We start from the raw sequence: 23,967 nt of genomic DNA, 5'->3' as shown, positions 1-23,967 counted from the left end.
CTTCAGTGATTCCCTCTAGAGGCCACTCTCCTAATGACAGCAGATTTAGAGGCCGGAAAAACTATCAGTATCGATATTTGCTGATAACTGATAGTTCTGCCAAATAATTAGCAAAACCGATAAATGGGTTGACCCCTATTAAGGACCTTTCTGACCAAATTTGCCCCAAGTGCTGCCAACACTCTTAGTGCAATCATCTCACTTTATTTGGAAGTATGTGTTTAGTCCTAAATTTTAAACCGTGTCCAGAAAATTTTAATCCACGCATGTGACCTTTACTTTCTGCCTTATTTGGTTTTCTACCATCTTCGTTCAACGTATATACCATGCAATTAATTTAACATATTTCTTGACACCAGATGAACCAGTTCACTTGATGCTTGAACCACATCGACCTCTTCCTTTTCACTTTTATAAAAAAAAAACATTTCTCTGAAATGTCCCATTGCAGGTCCAGATTTTGTTATTTGCGACGAGGGTCACGTGTTGAAGAACGAAGCCTCTGCTGTGTCTAAAGCCATGAACTCAATCAAAACCCGGCGAAGAGTGATCCTGACCGGAACTCCGCTTCAGAATAACCTGATCGAGTGTGAGTGACTGCTGTGTATATTATTTTATTTATAATTGTTCCATTTCAAATGGGAATCTTGAAATTAATTAGATTTAAATTGGAAGCCTGTAGGGCAGGGCTTCGGCATCGGTGTTTTTTTATTTTTTAATAAATGTTCAACCTCCATGCTAAATTACAGAATTTTCTTTTCTTCTTTTATTTTTTTTTCTTCCTCAGACCATTGCATGGTAAACTTTATCAAAGAAAACTTGCTAGGCTCAGTTAAGGAATTCAGGAATCGTTTCATCAACCCCATCCAAAACGGCCAGTGCGCCGACTCCACGATGGTCGACGTGCGCATCATGAAGAAACGAGCACACATTCTCTACGAGATGCTGGCAGGATGCGTCCAAGTAAGTCTGTGCTTCTTACACGTATCTATTTTAGGTCCACAATTTGATCGTTTATTTAGAAAGAATAACTGATTTTATGATTTTAGTCTGGTTTTTAAATGGATTAAAAACGAACTAAAATACTTTACTTACTGTAATTTCCGGACTATTAAGCGCACCCATATATAAGCCGAATTTTACAAAGATTTTTATTTTGAACAAAGATTTTTATTTTGAACATAAATACGCCACACCTGTCTATAAGCCGCATGTGTCTACACTGAAACTAATGAACTTTACACAGGCTTTAACGAAAGACAGTGACTGTTACACGGCTTGTATCTAAACAGCAGCCTACCAAGAAAGTCATTGTTCACTCTCTTCCTCCTTCCTTTCACAACTATTTCTCTCGAGCGTTTTTCTTTTTGCATCGTCATGCGTTTAAAAATCAGCATCAGTGAAGCTTTTCTCCCGATGCCGTGCAGCTCAGCACACAGGTGAAGTGTGTTTTTTCATGCCCGGTTGTTTTCAGCGTGACGAATGATTCACATTTCCTGTAGACAGTCCGAGTGAGAGGCAGGTCAAACGTCAGAGGAACCGCATCCATATTTATGATGTGGTGCGGCCCGATTCAGTGGGAGCGCATCTGATTTAATATAAAGAGTTTAATTGGTTCACCTGAACCCGTTCCGCAATTTCATTGGTCTAATTTTATGGGGCTCAGTTTTTTGGCATAAAGTTTGTGAAACCGGGAAAAACCTGGAAAAATCCATAAATTAGCTGCATTGTTTAAGCCGCGGGGTTCAAAATGTGGGGAAAAAAGTAGCGGCTTATACCGAAAAATATGGTACTCACATACCCATGGACTAACACCTGGGGAGGGGGTGAAGGCTTACGTGCTTCTGCTGAGACACGTAAAACAGGACACACACACACACAACTTTTCTGCCCCCCATTGTTGGGATCCCTGCATGTCCATGCTGTTAAAAAGATTACAATCTGTGTATGGTAGTTAATGTTTTTATTTCAGCTGGTCGAGCCTATTGTCCACTTGGCAGCTAGACACAAAAAATGTACAAAAATAGCCAGGACCTGGACCTCAAACCTGTTAGTCCTGGCAACTAGAAGTGCTGATTTGTCCACCCCTGCATTTCACATAAGGGCTAAGTGTGTGCATGTGCGTTTAATATTCCTTACATATATATATTTTTTTTTTAGAGAAGAGACTACACAGCACTTACGAAGTTCCTGCCACCTAAACACGAGTATGTGCTTGCGGTGAGGATGATGCCTATGCAGTGCAAACTGTACAGATACTATTTGGAGCACTTTACAGGTAAAGGTCCATCCTAAATATTGTGCAGGTCAACTTGTGTTTTTACACAGTAATCGTCGCATAATAGTTCAGCTTTTGAAGAGACACTCGTATATGGTTCACACTTCAGTCTTTCGTTTCCAAAATCCTAATTTGAGATGTGAAAACACTGTTGGGTTTAGTCATGTTTAAACTTGGATTGAGCTACTATTAAAGTAAATGTGCAGTTGGGGGAATTGCATGGCAGCTGGTGTGGATCTGCCTATCCAGACAAATTCCCACATCCTTTTTTTTTCTTTTCCCCTAATGAAGAGTTTTGGCAGCGTTTTCTAGCAGGTGTCTCGTTACGCCAGCTGGACGCTGTGGCACTGCATTTTTGAGCGTAGTGTACTTTATGCTGTGCATTTTGTTCCCAAGCAGGACTGACCTCCAGGTTCAAATCAGATCCAATTTATTGCTCAGGTTCAAACTTGCTTTAATTGGGTCACATTTTCTTTTTTTTTTTCCTCAGTAAAGTGAAAATCATAGCCTTATATTATGTTTGAAACTTTCTGGTGCTGTATATTTGGCCAACAATAATCTCAGCACACCATTTGTTTCAATAGAGAATGCTTTCACACCAACAAAACGTTACTTTCCTGGTTAAGAACATGGGTGTAAAGAGCCACACTGATCACAGTAGAATATAACCATTTATTGTTGCAATCGCTCCTGCTCATGTTCACTAGTCGAATTTTCTGGTTTGAATACTGGGAAAATGTTGATTATATTAACAAGCAGGAAGAAGCAACGAGATATCATTAGGTTTTAAAAATGGTGCGTCATATCACTGTTGGAGATTTATTTCATTTTTTTTAATTGAAGGAATAAAACATGAAACACTGCAGTTACCTTTTCTAATTTTGATGGAACTCCCCAGCCCACCCCACCGAAAAAAAAGCACCCCCTCCCCAAGGAACTACTGCACACAAGTGCAACAGTTCACCGTTCGAAAATCAGCTTAAGAAATGAGCCCATACATTTTAGAACAACATTAAGAGAGAAAAGAATAAAAACAGCCACACATCATGGATAAAACAATAAGAACAGACACTGAACTGAGGAGGAAAAGAAAAGCAAAATGAGGAGAGAAAAAAAAAAAAACACCCTCAAAAACTACATTCTGCTGCGTAGTTTCTGTAGATTCCCAAAACTTGATGTTCCAGCCAGGCTGTTCCTGTAGATAATATTAAATTGAGTATGTAGCCCACCAGGCGTTTGCTGGCTAACGTATAAAGTTTACCGAGCTTGTTAAGTGCATTGATGCAGACTAAAATAAAGTATATCAAGTTAGCACAGAATGTTTGTGGCCTTCCAGCATGCCACTGGTAAACGCTTCAATAATTCGCTTTGACATTTCTCTCCTCATGATGTTCAACGTCCGTGGGAAGTGGTAGCTCAGTGGTTAAGGTGTTGGAATAAGCAGAATTTTAGTTCAGAGCTCAGCACTGCCATGGCTGGGCCCCTGAGAAAGGCCCTTATCCCTCAGTTGCTAGACATTCGTGTGTAAGAAAAAAATGGATAAGGGTGTCTGCCAAATGCTGTAAACGTTGTGCTGTCCCACCGCTCAATAAAAACCGATCCTTTTTTCCGAGCAGGTGTCGGTTCTGCCTTGGAGGGGGACGAGGCCGCGCAGGACAAAGCTTTTCCAGGATTTCCAGATGCTCAGCAGAATCTGGACACATCCTTGGTGTCTCCAGCTGGACTATATCAGTAAGGAAAACAAGGTAAATGAGCAAAGGTACACCAGTGGTGAGCTGCAGGCCTCTCTGCCTTGATCAGCACTAAAACCATCTCAGGGGATTGCTGGAGTTTCCTCCCAGTCATCACTTTCTGTACAGTCGTTCATGCCGAGTACAGTAACTTGGTAGCAAGCGTGTGTCCCACTGATATGCAAGCATAGTATTTAAATAAATAAATAAATAAATAAATAAATTATTGTAATCTTTTGAGAAAATAAAAATCTATATATATATATATATATATATATATATATATATATATATATATATATATATATATATATATATATATAAATATATATATATATATATATATATATATATATATATATATATATATATATATATATATAATATAAATTTGTAGCAACTTGTAACTTATCGCTGAACTGAACACACGCAAAAACATATGCTTTCCTGTTACCAGGAGACATCGATGGTAAAACGAACACGGGGGCCGCACCCGATTGGTTCAAAGCTTCGGCGTTTGAGACCCCACTTCTTTTTCCTCCCCCTTGTCTCCGTGGTTGTGATGGTTCTTTGAATTGACGTTGTACAGGCATTTCTGCTCCTGCCTCAGCTCTGTTAATTCGGCCTCCTTAAGCAGCTCCACCCGTCATTATTGCCTGTCTGCTGTTTTTCACGCTTCTTGATTTTCTGTGACGAACGTCAACACCGGCTGTCCCATTAACATGCTTGTGAATCGTGTCTACAATCAGGGAGAATAAATCTGGCTTTAATTAAGTGAATTGAGTGATTCTTTTCGATGCAGTATGTAAACACAGTTAGACACTGTTAAATACCTTCAAATAAATAAACAAACCGCATGCAGGCAAATACACTTAAGACACCTGGATCTTATTTTTTTCTGAAGCCGAATCTGAAAACCTCAGACAATCCTTGTGTGGTTCACGTATTTCAGTCATGAAATCACTGTCACTTAGGTCACTTATGCTTTCTTTATTGAAGATTTGGATGACCATAATAAAAAGATTTTTCTGACCATAATAACTAAGGATAGACTTTTTTTTATGCACTACGAATCCCTAAATCATTCCAGTATTGATGATCAACCACAATGTATTTTGCTCTTAACAGGGGTACTTTGATGAGGACAGCATGGATGAGTTCATCGCATCTGAAACCGAGGAGTCCTCAATGAGCCTGACCTCTGAAGACGAAAAACCCAAAAGGTCAGAATCCCATTCCGGCTTGCAGTCAGTTTGTCCTTTGACTTTTGTCGTCACTGTGCTGATACACGTGTCTAATGCGAATCGCACGCAGGAAGAAGAAACGGGGGAAAGGCAAAGGCGAGAGCTCGGACAAGTCCGACAGTGACGACGTGGAGGTGATTAAGGAGTGGAACACGAGCTCGCGTGGGGGAAACCCAGAGGGACGGAATCGAGCTGAGCCTGTTGAAGAAGGTGAGTTTGGTTCGATTTGGTTTGTGTTCTCAATTTTTTTGGTGGCTTGCAGTGTTTTCCTGAATGGTGTTGATTTGATTTTCAACCAAAGCGACTATCATGACGGAATGGGTACAGCAGGTTTATTGGAATCCCTACATTATTACCAATCAGTTCTGCTTTGTTTTCTGTGCACTATAAGCTCTGAACAGATGAGAGGTCTGTTTGTGGCTCAGGGAGAATAAGTGCATATTTATATGTCCAGTCAGTGTTTTATTATCGTCTGTGGAAACACCCACCCTTCTGACCTAATGTCTCTGGCTATTGGCCAGTTTCTGGTTTGATGAGATTTCTTCTCATTCAGTCACCAATGCATGCGATTGGAAACCGCTAAAGAGCCACTTAAGTTGCTTTATTGAGGCGATAAGTTTATCTTTGTTTAGCTTTGTTAGGTGAATACTTTGCCGTCTGCATCACTAAGCATATTAACATGCTACATACTATATTTTGCCCAATTGTACTTCTATTAATGCCAGTGAGACCCTATATGGACAAAAGTATTAGCATAACCTGACCTTTTCTGCCATATGTGGTGGTTCTTCAAACTGTTACCACGAATCTGGAAGCACACAGTTGTAGGACGTCTTTGGATGCCGCAGCATAAAATTTTCACTTGAACTTGGAAACTAAAACCTTTTCCATCATGTGCACAAAGCAAACTCCATGGAGATATGGTTTACATGGTTTGGAGAGGAAGATCTCATCCCTACCCGAGCACCTTTTGAGATGAATATGAACGATGACTGCACCTAAGATCTCCATTGTGACTGAACACAAATGTCCACAAGAACACTCAAATCTAGTGGAACATCTTCCCAGAAGAGTCGAGGGAATTACAAGAGCAAATTGGGACTAAATGTGGAATGCAGTCTTGAAAAAGTGCATGCCAAACTTATGACCCGGTGTCCACCAACGTTTAGCAGTTTAGTGTATAAAAGAATTTCATTTGAAAGTAACTGATTTTTAAGCTAATGTTTCCGCATCGTTCTGTGTGTGTGTGTGTGTGTGTGTGTGTGTGTGTGTGTGTGTGTGTGTGTGTGTGTGTGTGTGTGTGTGTGTGTGTGTGTGTGTGTGTGTGTGTGTGTGTGTGTGTGGTTTCATTAGTTCGTCCCAGTAACTCTGGTCCTGGCAGCCCGTCCCCTGACTGGTACAAGGAGTTTGTGAGCGAACCGGATTCCGAGATTTTGGAACACTCCGGAAAAATGGTGCTTTTATTTGAAATTCTGCGAATGGCAGAAGACGTGGAAGATAAAGTGTAAGTTTAATATTTCCTCTCAACTGCTTGTGCCTCATCACACGAGGTGGAAAGTAATAAATCGCGGTTACTTGCGTTACTGTCAATGAGTAGTTTAGATTTTTTACCAACATTTTTGAGTAGTTTTGAAAATTGTACTTCTCTATATTTTAAATCACATCCCTCACTTAAAAAAAAAAGATAGAAAGATGGAGACGGAAACATCAGATAGCCAAACCCCGTCAAATTATGCTGTAGTTGAACTGAAAGGAAATGGAGTAAACCCTTGTTAAATTTGAGCCACCACTTTGGCTTTTAGTGCAAGACCGAACTAGCCGCTTATAAAAACACCAAATCTACACAAAGATGAACAGGTCAGTTATGTAATACTTCTATCATTGCATTGATGATTCAAAAAGAGGTTTTTAGAGTTTCGGAAGAGACTTTGCCTCAAATGCGACGAAAGACATTGTGTTCGAATGTAAATACAGGTGACTTCATACATTCGCATCAAAATCAATGTATTGATGGGTTAGTTGTTTTGAAGTGGTGTGACTCTTATGCCTAGTCAGTGTATTAGCTGTAGTAGACAGCACTCTCCCAGTTTGCAGGAGCAGAGAGTAGTGCAGGGGCAGAACCAGACGGATATACTGCTGAGCACAGGGACAACAGGAGGACGACTTTCAGGTGGATGAAATTAGTTTTTTTTTTTGTTTGTTTTTTTTTTTGTTGCTGTCGCATTGCTCAGCAGTGCTGTCCCTGCTATCCGCTACTTCGTAAGTGCTGAGTGCTGTTTACTGCAGGTAATACACTGACTAGGCATCCGGATCTCATACAGCTGTATCCACTTAGGAAGATGACGGCGACTATAAAAAATCGTTGACCGTATGCATATACAATAATCCCCCTGGTTTATCGCGGAATTGCATTTGCCACATAGTAAACTTAAATAAATCAATAAACACCAATTTGTTTAGCCGATTTTCTCGTGTATAGCACAATAAACCAAAACACTTCTAGGGAATTGTTTTTATGGAGTTTTATGTTAAAAGAATTGCATTTATTCATAAAAAAAATGTATTAATTATAAAATGAAGTAAGTTTTAATAAAGTACAGAAGGTGAAGAATGCGGTGAAGTGTATCTATAACTCCGCCTCTTTTTTGACGTCATAGGACACGTCAACCAATAAACAAGCAGAGAAACTACGCACAGGCCACGCAACTACAGAACTGTTTATATGGATGATCTATAGAATCCTCAATTTAGGGTTGTAAATGTTTTATGGGATGGTTTGCACTAAAATGGCTCATAATAGGTTCCTAAATAGGTTACATTTCCCATTGTCCTTTTTGCACTACACAGGAGGACACCCAAAAAGAAATGCTGATGATGCATGTGGTTAACTACATGCCCTGTTGTTTTGTTTTGTGTTTTCAGTTTGGTGTTCAGTCAGTCACTCATTTCCCTGGACCTCATTGAGGATTTCCTAGAGCTAGCAGGCAGAGCCAAGGAAGAGGGTAAAACCTCTCCTTACAAAGGTAGGCAATTGATTGGCACTTTTAAAAGCTTGCACGAAGCTTAGCATCATTCCTGAGTTAATTTGAGAAATATTCATCCATTCTGTCTCTTCGTGACTTACCCTATTTCTCTACCACTAAAGCATAGAGGAGCATTCATTATTTATTTGGAGTAGGATATGTTCAATGAATTTGTTTGTGTGCTGGATATATATTTTTTTGCCCCATGTTTTTTTAAGCACATGTTGCAGTTTTTGAGCCCTAGATCACACAAACAGTAGTTTATCAATCCTGCTGTCTCTTTAATGGCACCTGCACTCATTGGCACATTTGTTGGCAATGAGCTGTATGTCCTGAGTTCCTTATAGTGCAATTATTGGACCGATTGGGGCACGTTTCGGTGTAATGTAACACGAGTCATTTGAAGTGCAGTTGTGGTGGTACATATTATAAAAAGCCCAACATGTTTGGTCATCCTATGACCCAGAATGCTGGTCAAGCAAACATCACCACTCATACCTGCCTTTATGTTTAATGACCGAGTTAAAAGGTTGGTGGTCAAATTTGGGAGCCCATCCTCTTCTTTTAGTGCACATCTGACAAGGATCTAAGTTAAAAGGTCTCAGTTTCACACACATCCTACACACTTGGACAGAAAGCCTCTGGCATAAGGTCATTTTCCTAATTAAACTTCAGCAGCTGTTTTTGCTTTCATTTTGAAAATGATTAGACCTTGGCTTTTTTTTTTTTTCTTCCCTTATTTCCCCTCCCCGAAAAATGTTTGCTTAAGGCTTTGCAATTTGTAATGAAAAGATCACAGAGAAGTAATTGGAAACATACTGTAATGTTAGTTATGAACACTCACAGAGGGAGGCAGTAATATTAAAGACCAAAACACGAGTACCCTACACTCGGCCACCTATCTGTGTGCATTCTTTACCAAAGGCCTACACGAAGGCAGCTGGCACCAGGAATTAGCACTCTGCTTCCAACACACTGGTTTTGTTATGACTGGATGAGTTAGTTTGTTCTCTGTGCAAAAACTTAAGCAACACAAGGTGCTGGCGGCTTGCATTGTTTTGTAAGGCGCTTATACAACTTGAGTTCTGACCCCCTGTAATGTTGTTTTTTCTTAAAGGCGAGGGCAAGTGGTTCAGAAACATTGACTACTACCGACTCGATGGCTCTACTAACGCCTTGACTAGGAAGAAATGGGCTGAGGAATTCAATGACATCAACAACGTCCGGTAAACGTTTTTCCTTTCCCTTTTGACGTGCACCAGCCGAAGATGGCGCTCTTGCTCTTTATCTGGCGCTTTAAATGAATCATAAAACCTAGCTTTAAATGCTTCATATGGTTCATATGTACCTGAACTTGATGTGATGTGATCAAACACACTTGATGTGGAGCAGCTTGGGATAATCCATTTGCAGGCCCATAAAGCTCGATGAAGTTCGCTCAAAGCTGATTACTTCCGCTTCTGTATTAGCTACCGGCACTAAAAGGAATTTACGTTTGCGTAAAGATTCCCAATTAGTTATTTTGTTCGTCTACTTGCGCGGTTTCTTGTAAATCCCTGGGGTTTTACAGAACTCGCTTTCGATTAAATTTCGTAATAAATTGATGCCCAGTATATTTGGTAAACAGTTCAATGTTTTCACATCAATAAACTATAACTCGCTCTTTGTGTTAAGGTGATGACTGAAAAGCTTTCTCTCTCTCTCTCTCTCTCTCTCTCTCTCTCTCTCTCTCTCTCTCTCTCTCTCTCTTTTTCTTTTTCTTTAGGGGTCGTCTTTTTCTCATTTCCACAAGAGCTGGCTCTCTAGGGATCAACCTAGTGGCAGCAAACCGGGTCATTATCTTTGATGCCTCATGGAACCCGTCTTATGACATTCAGAGTATTTTCAGGGTGTACCGCTTCGGCCAAACGAAAACTGTGTATGTGTACCGCTTTTTGGCTCAGGTGAGGAATGCATCCCCATATAATATATACACACACACACACACACACATCATCCTCCTCCTACCCAGGCTGCATGGCCAATTTATATATTTCATACACGCACTGAGCAGACATGACATTGTGACTGGTGACCACTAATTATCATGGCACCTGTTAGTGGGTGGGATATAAAGTAAACATTTTGTCCTCAAAATAAATGTTAGAAGCAGGAAAAATGGGCAATGTGCGTTTGACAAGAGCTAAATTGTGATGGCGAGATGACTGGGTCAGAGCATCTCCAACATCTTCCCGGTCTTCAGTGGTTCGAGTGGTCCAAGGAAGTATGTGGTAAACCGGCGACTGGTTCATTGGCAGCCAAAGCTCCTTGATGCACGTGGTTGGCGAAGGCTGACCCATGTGATCCGATCCAACAGACGAGCAACTGTAGCTCATATTACTCAAGTTAATGGTGTTGATGCTCGACGGGTCACTACTGTTTTGGCAGCAAAAGGGGGACCAACGCAATATTAGGCAGGTGGTCATAATATTATGCCTTAATGTGTGTGTGTAAAATATATGTAGATATCTCTTTATGCCCTGTCATTTATTCACACTTGTCAATTTTAAACGTCTTTGAGCTGGTGCATGCGGAAGATGGTAAGCTGTGCTTTTACTCTGTGTGTTCATATTAATATGAGAGGTTTGGCTTTTACTTATCCATCCTGGTAGGGTGAGTGGGAATTGGCATGTGACCAAACTGGGGGGATGGATGCATACATCAGAAATGTTCTAAGCACTAGTGAAGTCGACATCTGGGCTTTTTCCCAAAAGCCCGGAATCGTCTAGCATCAAAGCACAATCATGCCTTAACATCGTTAGTCCGTTTTGCAACAGGGAACCATGGAGGAGAAGATTTACGACAGGCAGGTGGCCAAACAGTCCCTGTCATTCCGCGTGGTGGACCAACAACAGATCGAGCGCCACTTCACCATGAACGAACTGACCGAGCTCTATTCGTTCGAGCCAGATCAGCTGGACGACCCATCAGAAAAGAAAAGCAAGAGGTCCACACCCATGTTACCCAAGGTAAGGGGGCAAGTTCCCTGCATTTCTCATGTACCTCTCATGAACTACAGAGTGCACTTAGGATGCTTCAGGACGAGCACCTGCAATCATTTGCACGTGTATCTTTTTCTTATCAAGTCACACACGTTTAAAGCTTCAAAACCTGTTTTGTGGGTACATGCTGCCTTTGAACTTTACAGGGGGTGATAAACTGTGTTTACTCATGTGGCTTGGCTCCAAAGCATTTATTGTGCTTTAAGGGGTAGTGGTAAACGGGAGGGGTAAGATGTTTTTAGTGCTAGCTTTGTCCCGATCGTTTCTTTCTTTTCTTTTTTTTTTCTTTTCTCGCTAGCACTTTGGCACAGGTGTGCTGTGACAGGAAAGAGCCCCTGCAGTGTTTACAAGAATCCATTGGGCTTAGGTAGTGCACCAAGCCGCACACAACGACGAGCAGCTGCAGATAGATGCCTCTGTTTACGCGTATTTACCAGAAAGCGTTTATATTGCATTTATATAACTGATGCCGGTGGAGACTAATTGGAGATCCATCGAAATGTGTCCAAACACGCACAGCTGCACAGATATTTATTCGTTTACTGTTATTTATCGCAGACGGTTTATCAAAGTAGACCCCCACTGACATCTCTGCCCCAAAGAGTCTTCATTTCGTGGTTTCTGTTGCTTTGGTCCTTGATCTTTTTTGATACGTTTAGTTCCCACTGACCATGCGGTTAATGTAAGCGATGAAATGAAAACACACTGGCACTTCTTGAGTTATTACACCAGTAGGTCACACATTTTTATCGTAAATCGGCGTTAAAAAGTATTCGACTTATCTGAGCCAGCTTGATTCTTATCCATGCAGAAGGAACGTTTTCAGTCATGGCTTTTGATAAACTAGTAGGTCTCTTGACATACAATATATTGCATTTTTTATTTTTTTTAAAGGAAAAGGAATGCGTGTTAAATAATACACAGCTTACAATGTGGCATCTCGCATTGTTAAATGTTGCTTGGAATTTTGTTTTTGATCAAAGTTAACTGGTTAGCTCAGATGGATCCTAAAGCTCTTCTGAGATGACTACATTTGGCCATACGTGCCCCAGAATGTAGCAAGTCAGCTGTAATGGATGGGATCTGCTGGCTGCAATGGTATGAAGATGAGTCAGTCATCCCTCAAAGCCTTTAGTCCTATCTTTATTTCTTACTGTGCCACGGCCAAGTTTATGGAACAGAAGAAATATTTTAAAACTTGCCACACTTGTACCCCTTTTCTCATCACCCTGCAAAGTATATCATGGTTCAATTGTTTATTTACTACTTTTAGCATTTAATTAGACATGAATAATCCGGAGGTTAATGAGCATATTTAAATATTGCGATATTCCTCTCCCCCGAATACAAATGTTATATGATTTTTTACATTTTTTTTTTTTTTTTTTAAACCACCCCTACCCCCCATTTCTTGTACTGCACACATCCTGCTCAGTCAGCCCTCCTGCATCTGAATGTGGCCTGCAGCAGCTCTGACCTCCCTTCCCCTCACCGAAACAAGCCCGCCATCATGAAGGCCATCTGTTAAAAACTGATTCACCGCTTTGCCTCTGAAGTTTTCAAAGCAGCACCGTAAACTTTGCGTCCCCCTTCTTTTTTCTTTTTTTTCCCTTTTTTTTCTGATGAATGGTCATTATTCAAAACACCCATTCAGGATGCTCCTGTACTGTTCAGAGAAACTAATTGGAGACAAAGGAAGCTTGCAGACTTCCACCGTAATGACAAAGAAGAGCATCATGGCCTAGACACGAGAGCCACCCAGCTAGGGGTCTGAAGCTGCCTCAGGCCCTGCTGCAGCTCTTTTATGTACCTGGGCTTCAGGGCTGAGCCAACTGACAGTGAAGGGTGGGGCCTGCCCCGTCTTCCTGTCCGTTCATTGGTGGGAACGTAGTAATATTGCTACCGTTCCAAGTTCCCCGCTGACTGGGCCTCATCGAGCAAAGGACCAGGTTTCAACTGAGGATAATTAGCTGCAGGAACCAGTCTTAATAAGCCTCCCCAGATGTTTCTTACCCTCCCCCACCTCCCCATGCACTGACATTTTTATGTTTCACTCCTTACTGGGGATGAAATGCAATAATCATGGTGAAGCACAATGCTTGTTGCTAGTTCCTCATTTCAGTGCCACTGAATGTTGGTATACAACACGGCTGCCTTTGACTGCTGAATATCAGCCAAAGTTTGAAAGATGGTGGAGTCTGGCGTGATGGAAGGCGAACATCAGGAGTCATGCCAAAAAGTGAAGTGCTCAGCTTGTGGGAGACTGTTTATAATAGAGCAATAAGGTTATGTGTATAATTTGTGTGCAGCTGTTTTGACTGGCTAAGGTCAGGTATTACAAATATCTCAAGCTCTTGCATTCCACCCAAAAACAAAAAAAAAAGCCCTCCTGCCCCCGGAGCCTTTGCTTGCTGTGGATCTTGCACCTGCAGGTCAAAAAAGCAGTGTCTACTGAAATCTCTCTCTTTGCAGACGGAGTTTGTCGACCAGTATAGTCATGCATTTCGTGCTTGTTGCTTGTGTTGCATTGTTCTCCGAAACCCGTGTATGTGGGTTTGTTAGAGCTTTTGGTGGACATTGCTCACTTGTTCAATTTCCACTGATGCTTCATGTCATGTTAATGAGAAATCCACCAAAGATCATGTACAACAAGTTTCAGAATGCAGTTCAGATAGATGCATTGGCATTTAAAAATTGCTTGTAGTATTAGCATGACCTCTTAAGCAGTCTCGCTCTCTCGCTCTCTCTCTCTCTCTCTCTCTCCCTCCAACCTTCTCATCTGTAGTCTCTGCTCTTAGCAGAGTCTCTTAGCCATCACTTATCATTAGAAAACTGGATGGTTCTAGTAACAAATAATGAGATTCAGGTGATGCTCTGTGTGCTGTACTAGTTGCTGTAACTTGGTCACTTGAAGACTCTGTATCGCAGTGAATAAGTGAGAGATGGCGAGATTTCTTTTAGCTCTTGTTTTATTTTTCTCTCTCAGTACTCCACCTTTCCGAAGAGCCCATGACATTTATAGTGTCTATAGCGAGAGATCGGAAACACGTGCGAATAATGTGATGCTTAAAAGAGGTACCCTCGGGGTTTGAGAAATTGGGCAGTAACAGCTGAAAGAAAAAAAAACTTACTTATTCGAAGCAAATATAAAGCGGTATACTTGAGACATAAACACTGGAAAAATAGCCCTGTACTTTGTACTTTGAAGCTTAGAGTTTCTTTTAAAACACCATCAGGATTTATTTGGGATTTCATTACAAGTATTCATGGTCTTGCTTGCCAGAGCCTTTTAAACAAATTCCCTGAATGAACACAAAAGCTTAAGCAAAACTAGCCAATCCCACCCGCGCCCCCCCCTTGTAGCACTGGTTCAGATAATGCTACAGATGTTGCTAATCACACACCTTTTACGAGGGTCATTCAGGCCTTCTTTGTTTGATAAGCCTGTCTAAAAGAAAGGAGATCACTCTAAATAAAGAATGGCCAAGGACCAGGGGTGTAACCCAATGCCGCAAGTCGTTTTTATCTGCTCCAAATCATTCGTATCTCGATCTGAATTTAAGAGCGATGTCGGGTTTTTTGTTGTAGTGGCTGTTCAACATCTGACAAACACGGGAAAATGGCAGCTACATCAGATGAACCTCTGAATTCACACCCTGGCAGTTGCACCCAAGACTGAGTTTCTCTCTATCCTTCGCCTCCCTGGAAGCAAAACCCTGTGTTTTTTCACTGCATGTAGATCTCTGAGAATATTGTGAAAATTCAAAGAGTATACTGCCTGGGATCTCAGCTGGGACCATCCTTGAGAGTTTAGTCCTATTAACAAAAGCCAAAAACTGTCCCTTCCCCCCCTTGCTGTTGCTGCAGGCCCTGTTTCACCCCCTATGCAAAAAATAAATAAATGTTGCTTTCTTTCTTTGGGGTTTTTTTTCTCTTCATTTCATGATTTTGCCTAACCCACACCACCTTTTTTACTTGGAGGTAAAACGATAGCATTCGCTTAAGCTGTCTTTATACAAAAGGACTAGCCCGTGGTACGGGCAGCATTTATGGTCATTAGTGGCTCAGCTCGAGATGCACATGTTGGGCAGGTTGACGAGACGGCCTGGACCACCCGGGAAGTTCCAGCTCGGAGATTAATCAGGAATCCCAGCACCGTGAGCTCTCTCCAGACAGCGCCACCGTCATTCGACCCCCCTCAGCTCTGTGACCCATTTACTGGCTCGGCAATGAAGAGCGTTTCGGTTAAGTCCAGGCTCCTGCTCTGCCTCTGGGCTACGACGTCGAGCAGGCGGTGTGTTTGAAATATGTTCAGCCGGAGATGTAAGCAACAGCTTAATCATGAAATTGCCTTCTTGCTGGGAACACCTCCACATAGGTTTCGCAGGGAAAATCGTCCTTTACGGTGAATGTCGAGTGAAGTAAACGTACCTTCAAGATTTGTTGTTCGCAAAGGTCTTCGAGCGTTGATAGTGCGGCGGAGGAGGGGGTTCGGTGCTCTGTCATGTTTTAATTAGTAATTTAGGATTGACTGAACGTGCAGCCATGATTTCGGGCTGTGGAGGGGATAGGCCGGGCCGTCACTGATTGTACTTGCTTTTGCCACATGTTTTTATTTTTCAGCCATCAAGTCCACTTAGCCGAACTACTTGATGTGGAGGGATCTGTAGCTCTGCAGTCCATTACTATGCCGTCGCGTAATGCGGAAAACATGGCAGGGTTATTTTTACCTGTTCGAGCCCCGATATCTTTAGGTTGTAGTTTTACCATAAATAGACACACACACACACACACACACACACACACACACACACACACACACACCACCACCACCACTCAATAGCCTTCTCTGTATAGCATCTAGTTCTTCTGTTGCCTTGTTACTTTTTGTTTGAGCCCTCAATCACTTTTCCCTCTGTAACTGTTCTTCATCTTTTTATTAATTTGCGTGATGAATTTTGTTTGTATGAGCGAAAAAGTGTTGAATACGACAGCAAGACCCATGCCATTGCCAAATAGGAAAGGTCCACTTAAAGTGAAGCAGAGGCAAGGCAAAGGAAAGCAAACATTTGTGGTGAAGTGTAATTTTAACCATCTTTTGCATGAAACGGCTGGCTAAGAACTAACTTTTACTCAGGTATTGTTTTTAATAACAGCGTTGTCATGGAAACCCTAACAAAGTCCGCTTAAACCGTGTCCGAGCAGCTTTCGAACTCGGTGCTGCGGCCCAGCTGTCGAAACCGTGCTTTGTAATTTGTGATTGGATTAAGATGTTTCCCTGTCTCTGATTAAATGTTTTTGATGCCTTTAAATAAACAGACAGGCAAGTAAGGGTCTGTTTCTGCTGGTTGTTAATGGGCAGTGAGGGGTTTGTTCTGCGCTGGCGGAACGTGCTCAGACTCGACTAGTTCGGCACAGAAACGGCAGCGCTCGTAGCGAGTCTTGAAGGACTGGAGGATCGAGTTCAGCTGCGGTTGTCGGGTGTTTTGCAGGAGCGCTCACTTGTTCTCTTTTCTCGCAGGACCCTGTTCTGGCTGAGCTACTTCACAACTTTAAAGATCAGATTGTGGGCTACCACGAGCATGATTCCCTGCTGGACCACAAAGAGGAGGAGGCTTTGAGTGAAGAGGAACGTAAAGCCGCCTGGGCCGAGTACGAGGCAGAGAAAAAGGTGAGTCTCTTTCTTACCCAGAATGCCTTGTTTGGTCTAAAAGATTTGTGTTCCTTGGTTGTGGCTTTTTGCAGCAGTCTGCTATGCACAGATGGCAAGTAGGATTTGGGATTATTTATTTGATGCGTCTGGATTGCCTAGACGACTAAGAGGTATTGAAAGTATGGGTGGTTATCAATGCTGCATTTCATTAGAGGTAGTGAACGATGGTGGTGTGCCAGTGCAGCTCTTCCGATACGGCTTCTGGGTCGTGTTTGCAGCACCTTACTAATGGCTCTGGACGAAGCACTTGTTAGTAAACCAGTCAAAAAAAGGAATGTAATGGTCTATAAATAACTTGGTGCTTGATCTTCGATAGGGTAATATTTGAGGGTCAATTGAGTTTCTAAACATCAAGCTGATATTTACTTATTTATTTTTTGCATCCGATTGAGAAAACCAGGTGTCAGAAATCTTGTTTTACTGTTATATATAAGTCTTTTTTATTTACGGCCTTTCGAGATGCACGCTTGAAAATACCTCGAGGTCTACTATATAAGAATCAGAACGTGGAAAATGGATATGATCACGGTAACGGGTTTCACATCTGATTGCAATCCGATCTGCCGGTAATCAGGGTAGCTTTTTAACCAGCTGGACACGGGAAGCAGGAGCCGCAGCAATCACGCGCATTATGACCGCAATCCCGGTTTATTATTGCCTTGAGCACCGCACCGAGAAAAATATGTAATTGTGTGCAAACAAAAGGGGAAACGTTCCAGTTTTCCACTGTTGGGTTGTGTGCGTTACCAGGGAGACCCCATTGACGATCATTATTACGCATATTTCTAATCAGTTGGAATAAAGGAGTTTAACTGTAGATAGATTTTTACTCTTTTAATACCTGCTTAAGTTTAATGCAGAGTCTGATGACATGTTTAAACTTTTGAATCATCCTGATTATTTATAATGCCTATGCTGCATGAGGTCTATGTAGAACCGGGTTTAATCCGGCGTTACAAGCTCAAATCACCACAAGGACCATGTGAATATATTTAATATCACTTAGCACATAATGTGTTTACCACATACTTTTGTTAGTGTCTAATGTAAGGTAATACTCCGCTACAAGCTTGTGTGATGAGACTGGCCATGGAGTTTCTGTTGGAGTACACAGGGTTTCCGCGGGGTCTTAAAAAGTCTACACTTTAGGCCCTAAAAGGTCTAAACTGTTCTACGTCTTAAATAATTTTAAACAGGCCTTCATTTTTCCGATGTTCATGCAACACTATCTCTAATGCTCGTTGAAACGATCCCGCAACATTTTTTGTTTGTTTGTTTCTTTGGTTGTGTAGTTCTTTCTTTTGCTAGTCCAAATATAATTCGCTGGCTCTACAATTGAGACCAACACGCAACAGCCAATCAGCTTTTTTTTTTATTATTTATTTATTTATTTATTTTATTGGCACGAATCTCTCTTGGTTTGTACAACAAACGTAAAACAGATTTTATTCTTCAGCTATGGGGAAGTTTAGCGATACTTGGCTTGAGAAAAAAAAAATGAATATAGGGCTCGGTTAATGCCAACATGTTTTTGATGTGAAATAGGTCTTAAATTTCATTCTTTAATAGTCTTAAAAAAGGTCTTAAAAAGTCATTTCACTTTGTATTGGAGCCACGGAGTTACTGAGATTTTTCTTAACACACTGACCAATCAGATTCGAGAATCTCAAGATGATCTATGGTTTGAGGGTTTTCAGTGTTTTGTTAAATGTGCTCTGGGCTGTGTAACCAAATCTCATCTGTAATTGAGTTTCAAAAATAAACACAATTTATATAGAACCAATATGAATTGTTAAAAAAAAACAAAAAAAACCTGATTGCTGTATGTGTATGTATGCATTTTGTATATGTATTCACAGTTTGCATTACACTTCCAATAGAGGGCCAGCTGTGCTAGGTGATGACCCCTCCACTGCTGCAGCGCACCTGCTTTGGCTCACATTAGGGAGAGAGTGGTCATTCACCATCAGGGTGTGTTTATAAAAAGCACGCACAGAGAGAAATCTACAGGCCGTAAACATCTGCTGCAGGGACACGCACTCGCACGCAGACCCTGACCTTTTGTTACGCGAGGGCATTGTTTAGTGCCCACACGAGGTGAACGTTCACCCTTGCATTTTCAAACGCACATTCTGAGCCGGTGATCGCCGTCTGCCGGCCGCGGCAGAAAGCCGTGACCGTTATTGTTAGCCGCAGCTCGGCGGCAGATGGCGGACACATCGCGCGGACGGAAAGTGAAGACTGCGTGAAAGGGCGCTTTGATGAACGTACAAGTTTCATATCAAAGTAAAGTGCGGCACATTTCGGCGTGAAGCGCACGTGTAGGGAACAGACTTTTGGTCCGTGTATTGTACAGGTCTGTCTTAAATGTGGAGTTTGATGTGGAATGGATTTGTGGTGTTACCTTTAAGATGTTTTACCGCTTATCTAAGGAGAGTCATCAGTTAGACTCTGGGGAGGAAATACGGTGGCATTTATATCTTAGGGTAATTGAAACCTCCGTGCGTGGACAGAGGACAGTTTGTTCGTCTATTTCAAGCTGGAAAAACTATCCGTTAATCTACTTGGAAATCTTTTATTCGGTGTAGTCTACTTAGTGTCTCAGAACTACAGACTCTTTATTTGAAATAAACTTTTGTGCAAAACAGTTGTAGATTTAAATACCAAAGAATTTTCATGTGATTCAAGAATCCTGGATATACAATGTTTTATTTTATTTATTTATTTTTTTTTATAGATATGACTAAAATACGCCATTATTTTTAATATAAGTATATTTCAATATAATGCTAGTCATCTATGCTAAACCTACGGTGTCTTTATTTGTTCCAGGGTCTCTCCATGCGCTTCAACCAGCCGGCATATTCTTCTGTAGGCATCGGAGGAACGTCAAACTACTTCCCCTTCAACGTGGCAGCTCTGGCCTCCATGTCCAACCAGCAGCTGGAGGTTGGTAATGAGCGCTGCATTCACACTTTGCATGCCACAGCTCCTCAGCTAATTTGATGCGCCTGCCCCGGATGCTCGCAGTTGGCGCACATCGTTGCCAGCTGCTATTTATGGATCCCTTCATTGCCATTGTATTATTGAAAGCATGGTATGTTCGGCCGGATTATAAACAGAAGACCATGTTTGTCATTGGACCTCATTTATTATCAAACTGGATATGAGCAAATCTGTCTAAATCATTCGCGGCGCATTTACGAGAAACGTGGTGTTTATGTAAATCGTGAGTTAAACGAGTTCATTCAGGAAAACTATACAGCGTGTCCCAGATCCCAGAAACTTGTGTATTGAAGCGAAAAGAGTGTTAAAGACTGTTAGGCGAGCAAACTGTGGTTTTTCATACTTAATATTCATACTCTAATTATTCAAGCAAAAAGCATGTACTGTTCAAACCAGCGAATAATATTGAATTATCTTCCTTCCCCCCCCTGCAATTCTCTAATAAAGGACCTGATCAACCAGGGTCGACAGAAGGTATTGGAGGCCACCAACGTTCTGAAGTCTATGCCCCAGGAGTCGCTTGAGGATATTGTCGGGCAGGTGGTAAGTAATGAGTAGGAGAGATGGTGTAATAAACTTTTGAGTAATATGTTATTATTCAGCTAATTCAACAAGGCAAAAGTATGCAGTTTTTTAATTAAAGGATGTTGTTACTCCAGGAAGCTGATTCTTTTTCATTAACAGCATGTGCTGCTTTAATTATTTTTATTCTTATGCCATAGCGGTTTTCTATCACTAGGCGCTCTAGCTGTATTAGGAAACATTACCTCTGACTGTTACATTACCTCTGACGGTCCCCTGGTGGTCTAGTGGTTAAGATGCAGCGCTCTCACCGCTGCGACCCGGGTTCGATTCCCGGTCAGGGAACCAACCCCAGCCACTCGCAGTGCCGGTCCCAAGCCCGGATAAATTGGGGAGGGTTGCGTTAGGAAGGGCATCCAGCGTAAAACATGTGCCAAATCAAACGTGCGGAGGATCCGCTGTGGCGCCCCCTAACGGGAGAAGCCGAAAGAAAGTTTTTACCTCTGACTGTTACAACACACTTGCCATGGAGCCTCGTTTAAAAGCTGTCAAATAACTCATCTCCTCATGGAAAGCTTTTATCAACAATAAACCAAATTATGGAAGAAACAATGTATTTAGAACCAGTGCATTAATATAAACGTGATTTGCTTTATGAATTAGGAAAAGCTGCTTTTATTTGAAATATAAATAGCATTTTGTGACTACTCAGATGTGCTATGTAAAATGTATTGCACTTTAATATTGAATAGAAAACCGCCATTTGTTTCACATCCTTTACTCCTTTTTTTTTTTTTTTTTTTTTTTCCTGCTCTTACTGTCAGTTATTTGAGGAATGCTTTGAGCACGGCAGGTTTGCCTTCATGTGCACGCTTCAGTTTTGCTTGGCTGTAGAGTAGGGATATCAAAGACATAAGAAGTTTTCTCCATGTTTGTGGATGCGCCACAAATATGGTTTATACCCGAGCGGCTGTGCATGTGTATTCAAAGAGCCCAGACTAACAGGTGGCTTTCTGTTTGGCAGTGGAAGGAGAATCCCAATCTGTCAGAGGCCCAGGTGCAGGGCATGGCTCTGGCCAGACAGGCAGCCATCGACATGGAGCTGAAACACAGAGAGGCCGTGTACAGAGACATTCTCAACAAGCAACAGACGGTAATCTCTTTTTATATACAGTCTCAGTCTTTTTCCTCATTTTCTCCCAGTACCCCACGCAAAGACGGGCCGGTTCCTCTCAATCTGGCTAACATGCAGCACATGGGTGCGGTCAGCCATTTACCTTTGATATTGTTAAGAGCATTTCACAACAGTATGACTATTCGGGTTGCGTTTCAGGCCCATTTGAGGTTAACGGTCGGGGTTAAAGTTCGGTTTAAGGTATTTTCAGTGTTTGGACAAAGGTAATGGTTAATTTGTGTTTATTTTAGTTAACTCTTTTAGACGTTCCTAATAGCGATGCGACTTACTGAGAAAGCACTGGTTTTGTATATCCAATTCGTTGACACAGAATAAAAAATAAACAAATTTGGGCAATTTGTTGTTCAGTCTTAAATTTAAAATTTGAGGTACCTTTAAAAAATAATACTTTTGTGTTTTGAAGTATAAAATGCTTTTTCTTATTCTTGGGATATGACCATTACGGGGGGGGGGGGTTCGCTTCTCTTAGTCGAGTTCTAATTTTACCGCCTCGTCTCCGTCTCCCCTACAGCTGATGATGTACGTGCAGAAGGTGATCGCCAATCGCAAGGTTCAGGAGCAGCAGCTGGCGATTGCCAGGCAGGGGATCCTGATGAACCAGCTGGCCATTCAGAATGGCATCACTGGGGGAATGAGTCAGATGGACCTGCTGGGCCTATACCAACAGCTGGGTGCCCTCCAGGGTCTGCCAACCCCCCAGATAGGCAAGAACCCAGGGCCTTCAAAGGGCCTGTAAATGCCTGTGCTCCTTTTTGTTTTTGGCCAGCTCCTCTGTGGGCATCCCATAAAAACACGCTTGGACCCTTTTTGCCCCTTTTGAGCTCCCGTAAAAAATTCTGGGATGGATATCTAGAAGACTTTGGCAGTATGGTTTGTAATTCTCTGTATATACAGCCTTAGTGTTTTGTTTTATTCCTTTTTTTTTTCCCTCAACATATTTAAAATATTCTCCCAAAATGCTTTTAAGCATTGCATTGTTCTTTTCCCCTTAAATAAGGGCTGTGCATTATTTGATTTCTTTTTTTTTTATTTTGTTTTATACAGGTCAAGAGAAAAAAAGAAAAAAAAAAAAAAGCGTCTAAGAACTTACAACCTCTGTGGACCATTGTGTTGCTCATTACGTATGTTCTAAGTGATCTAGAAGAATAGTACTTGGTACTGCATAATATCTGTCTACTAGTGGATGATCAGTGGTGCTGTGAAAGCCCAGTGCCCAAGATGCACTGTTCTAAACACCTTAAACAAAAGGAGGGGGGAAAAAAATGCAGTGATGGCCTTAACATCGACAGTTTGTTGTTTTCAAACACACTGAACAGACTCTTCTTTTCTATTACGCTTTTAGGCTTTTACACTTGTCGTTGCTTAACTTGTAATGGAATGCCCGTGTTGTTAAAACTGCTTGCCAGGTTTCCTGGACTTTTGTAACTTCTGATTCCTTGTTGTAAAGTGATGCCTAGCATAGTGTCGTACTGTTCATTTGTTTCGATCCTCTCGTCTTAGCAGGTTCTCGTCTCTCTGAGATGACTGGTTGTGCTCCTTGTAATTTAAAGGCAACTTTTAATGGTTAGGCTGCATCTGTCTTATAATGCTAACTAACCATATTAGGCTGGCCCTCAGGCTACCATAATCTCCTTTCAGCACATTTTCGAAGTGACCTAGATCTTTCTAATTGGACTCTAGATTGCACAGGGTGCATTTCAGAAACGTAGATCAACTTTTCATTTTCCTCACAATGTTCTCATGTTAGCAAATATACCCACTTGTTTTGCCATTTATCTGAGCTACTATTTACTAGAATAAGTATTTAATATTACATTTAAATAAAGTGACCAAAAGGGTGATTTGCATTTAGTAGTGTCATTGGTGTCATTAGGTGTTTGTTTATTTTATGCATTTTCTCAAACACTTGTCGTGTTGGTCGCCTGGATACAGTGATACAGCACAAATCCCATGATCCTTCATTTCAGGTGACACAAATCTCAAGTCATCCACAGGCATTTTACATGAATCCTATTGGTTATAGTGTGGATTAATTTGGTACCAAAAGATATACTGTTTTTGTAATATTTTTATCATAACATTTGATGATCTAGGGGTGAGAGTCTGCGTTGTAAAAACCTCTGAAAATGATTCCATCCTTCACCAGACTCTCAACTCACCTCACGCTCTTGACTGAAGACTCGTGAAATTTGCACCTGGATGAAAACATGAACAA

At 41.5% G+C, this 23,967-nt stretch overlaps 1 protein-coding gene across 1 annotated transcript in view; it reads left to right on the top strand.

Annotated features, from left to right (window-relative positions):
- atrx (ATRX chromatin remodeler) overlaps positions 1-23,599 on the top strand; it is a 43,641-nt gene extending 20,042 nt beyond the window's left edge. The window contains 17 exon segments of the mRNA XM_046848870.1: positions 452-589; positions 788-963; positions 2,161-2,278; positions 3,895-3,913; positions 3,915-4,023; positions 5,137-5,231; positions 5,323-5,462; positions 6,606-6,756; positions 8,175-8,275; positions 9,393-9,501; positions 10,041-10,218; positions 11,092-11,283; positions 16,838-16,987; positions 19,862-19,978; positions 20,483-20,578; positions 21,582-21,710; positions 22,264-23,599. Coding sequence (XP_046704826.1) covers positions 452-589; positions 788-963; positions 2,161-2,278; positions 3,895-3,913; positions 3,915-4,023; positions 5,137-5,231; positions 5,323-5,462; positions 6,606-6,756; positions 8,175-8,275; positions 9,393-9,501; positions 10,041-10,218; positions 11,092-11,283; positions 16,838-16,987; positions 19,862-19,978; positions 20,483-20,578; positions 21,582-21,710; positions 22,264-22,488 — 2,243 coding nt within the window. The 3' untranslated portion in view covers positions 22,489-23,599.
- The last annotated feature ends 368 nt before the right edge of the window (positions 23,600-23,967 follow it).

Source organism: Silurus meridionalis, chromosome 5 (assembly GCF_014805685.1).
Source record: "Silurus meridionalis isolate SWU-2019-XX chromosome 5, ASM1480568v1, whole genome shotgun sequence".
In the NCBI taxonomy this organism is placed as follows: Eukaryota; Metazoa; Chordata; class Actinopteri; order Siluriformes; family Siluridae; genus Silurus; species Silurus meridionalis.
Note: the sequence above shows the minus strand (reverse complement) of the source record. Positions and strands in the feature narration are given on the sequence as shown.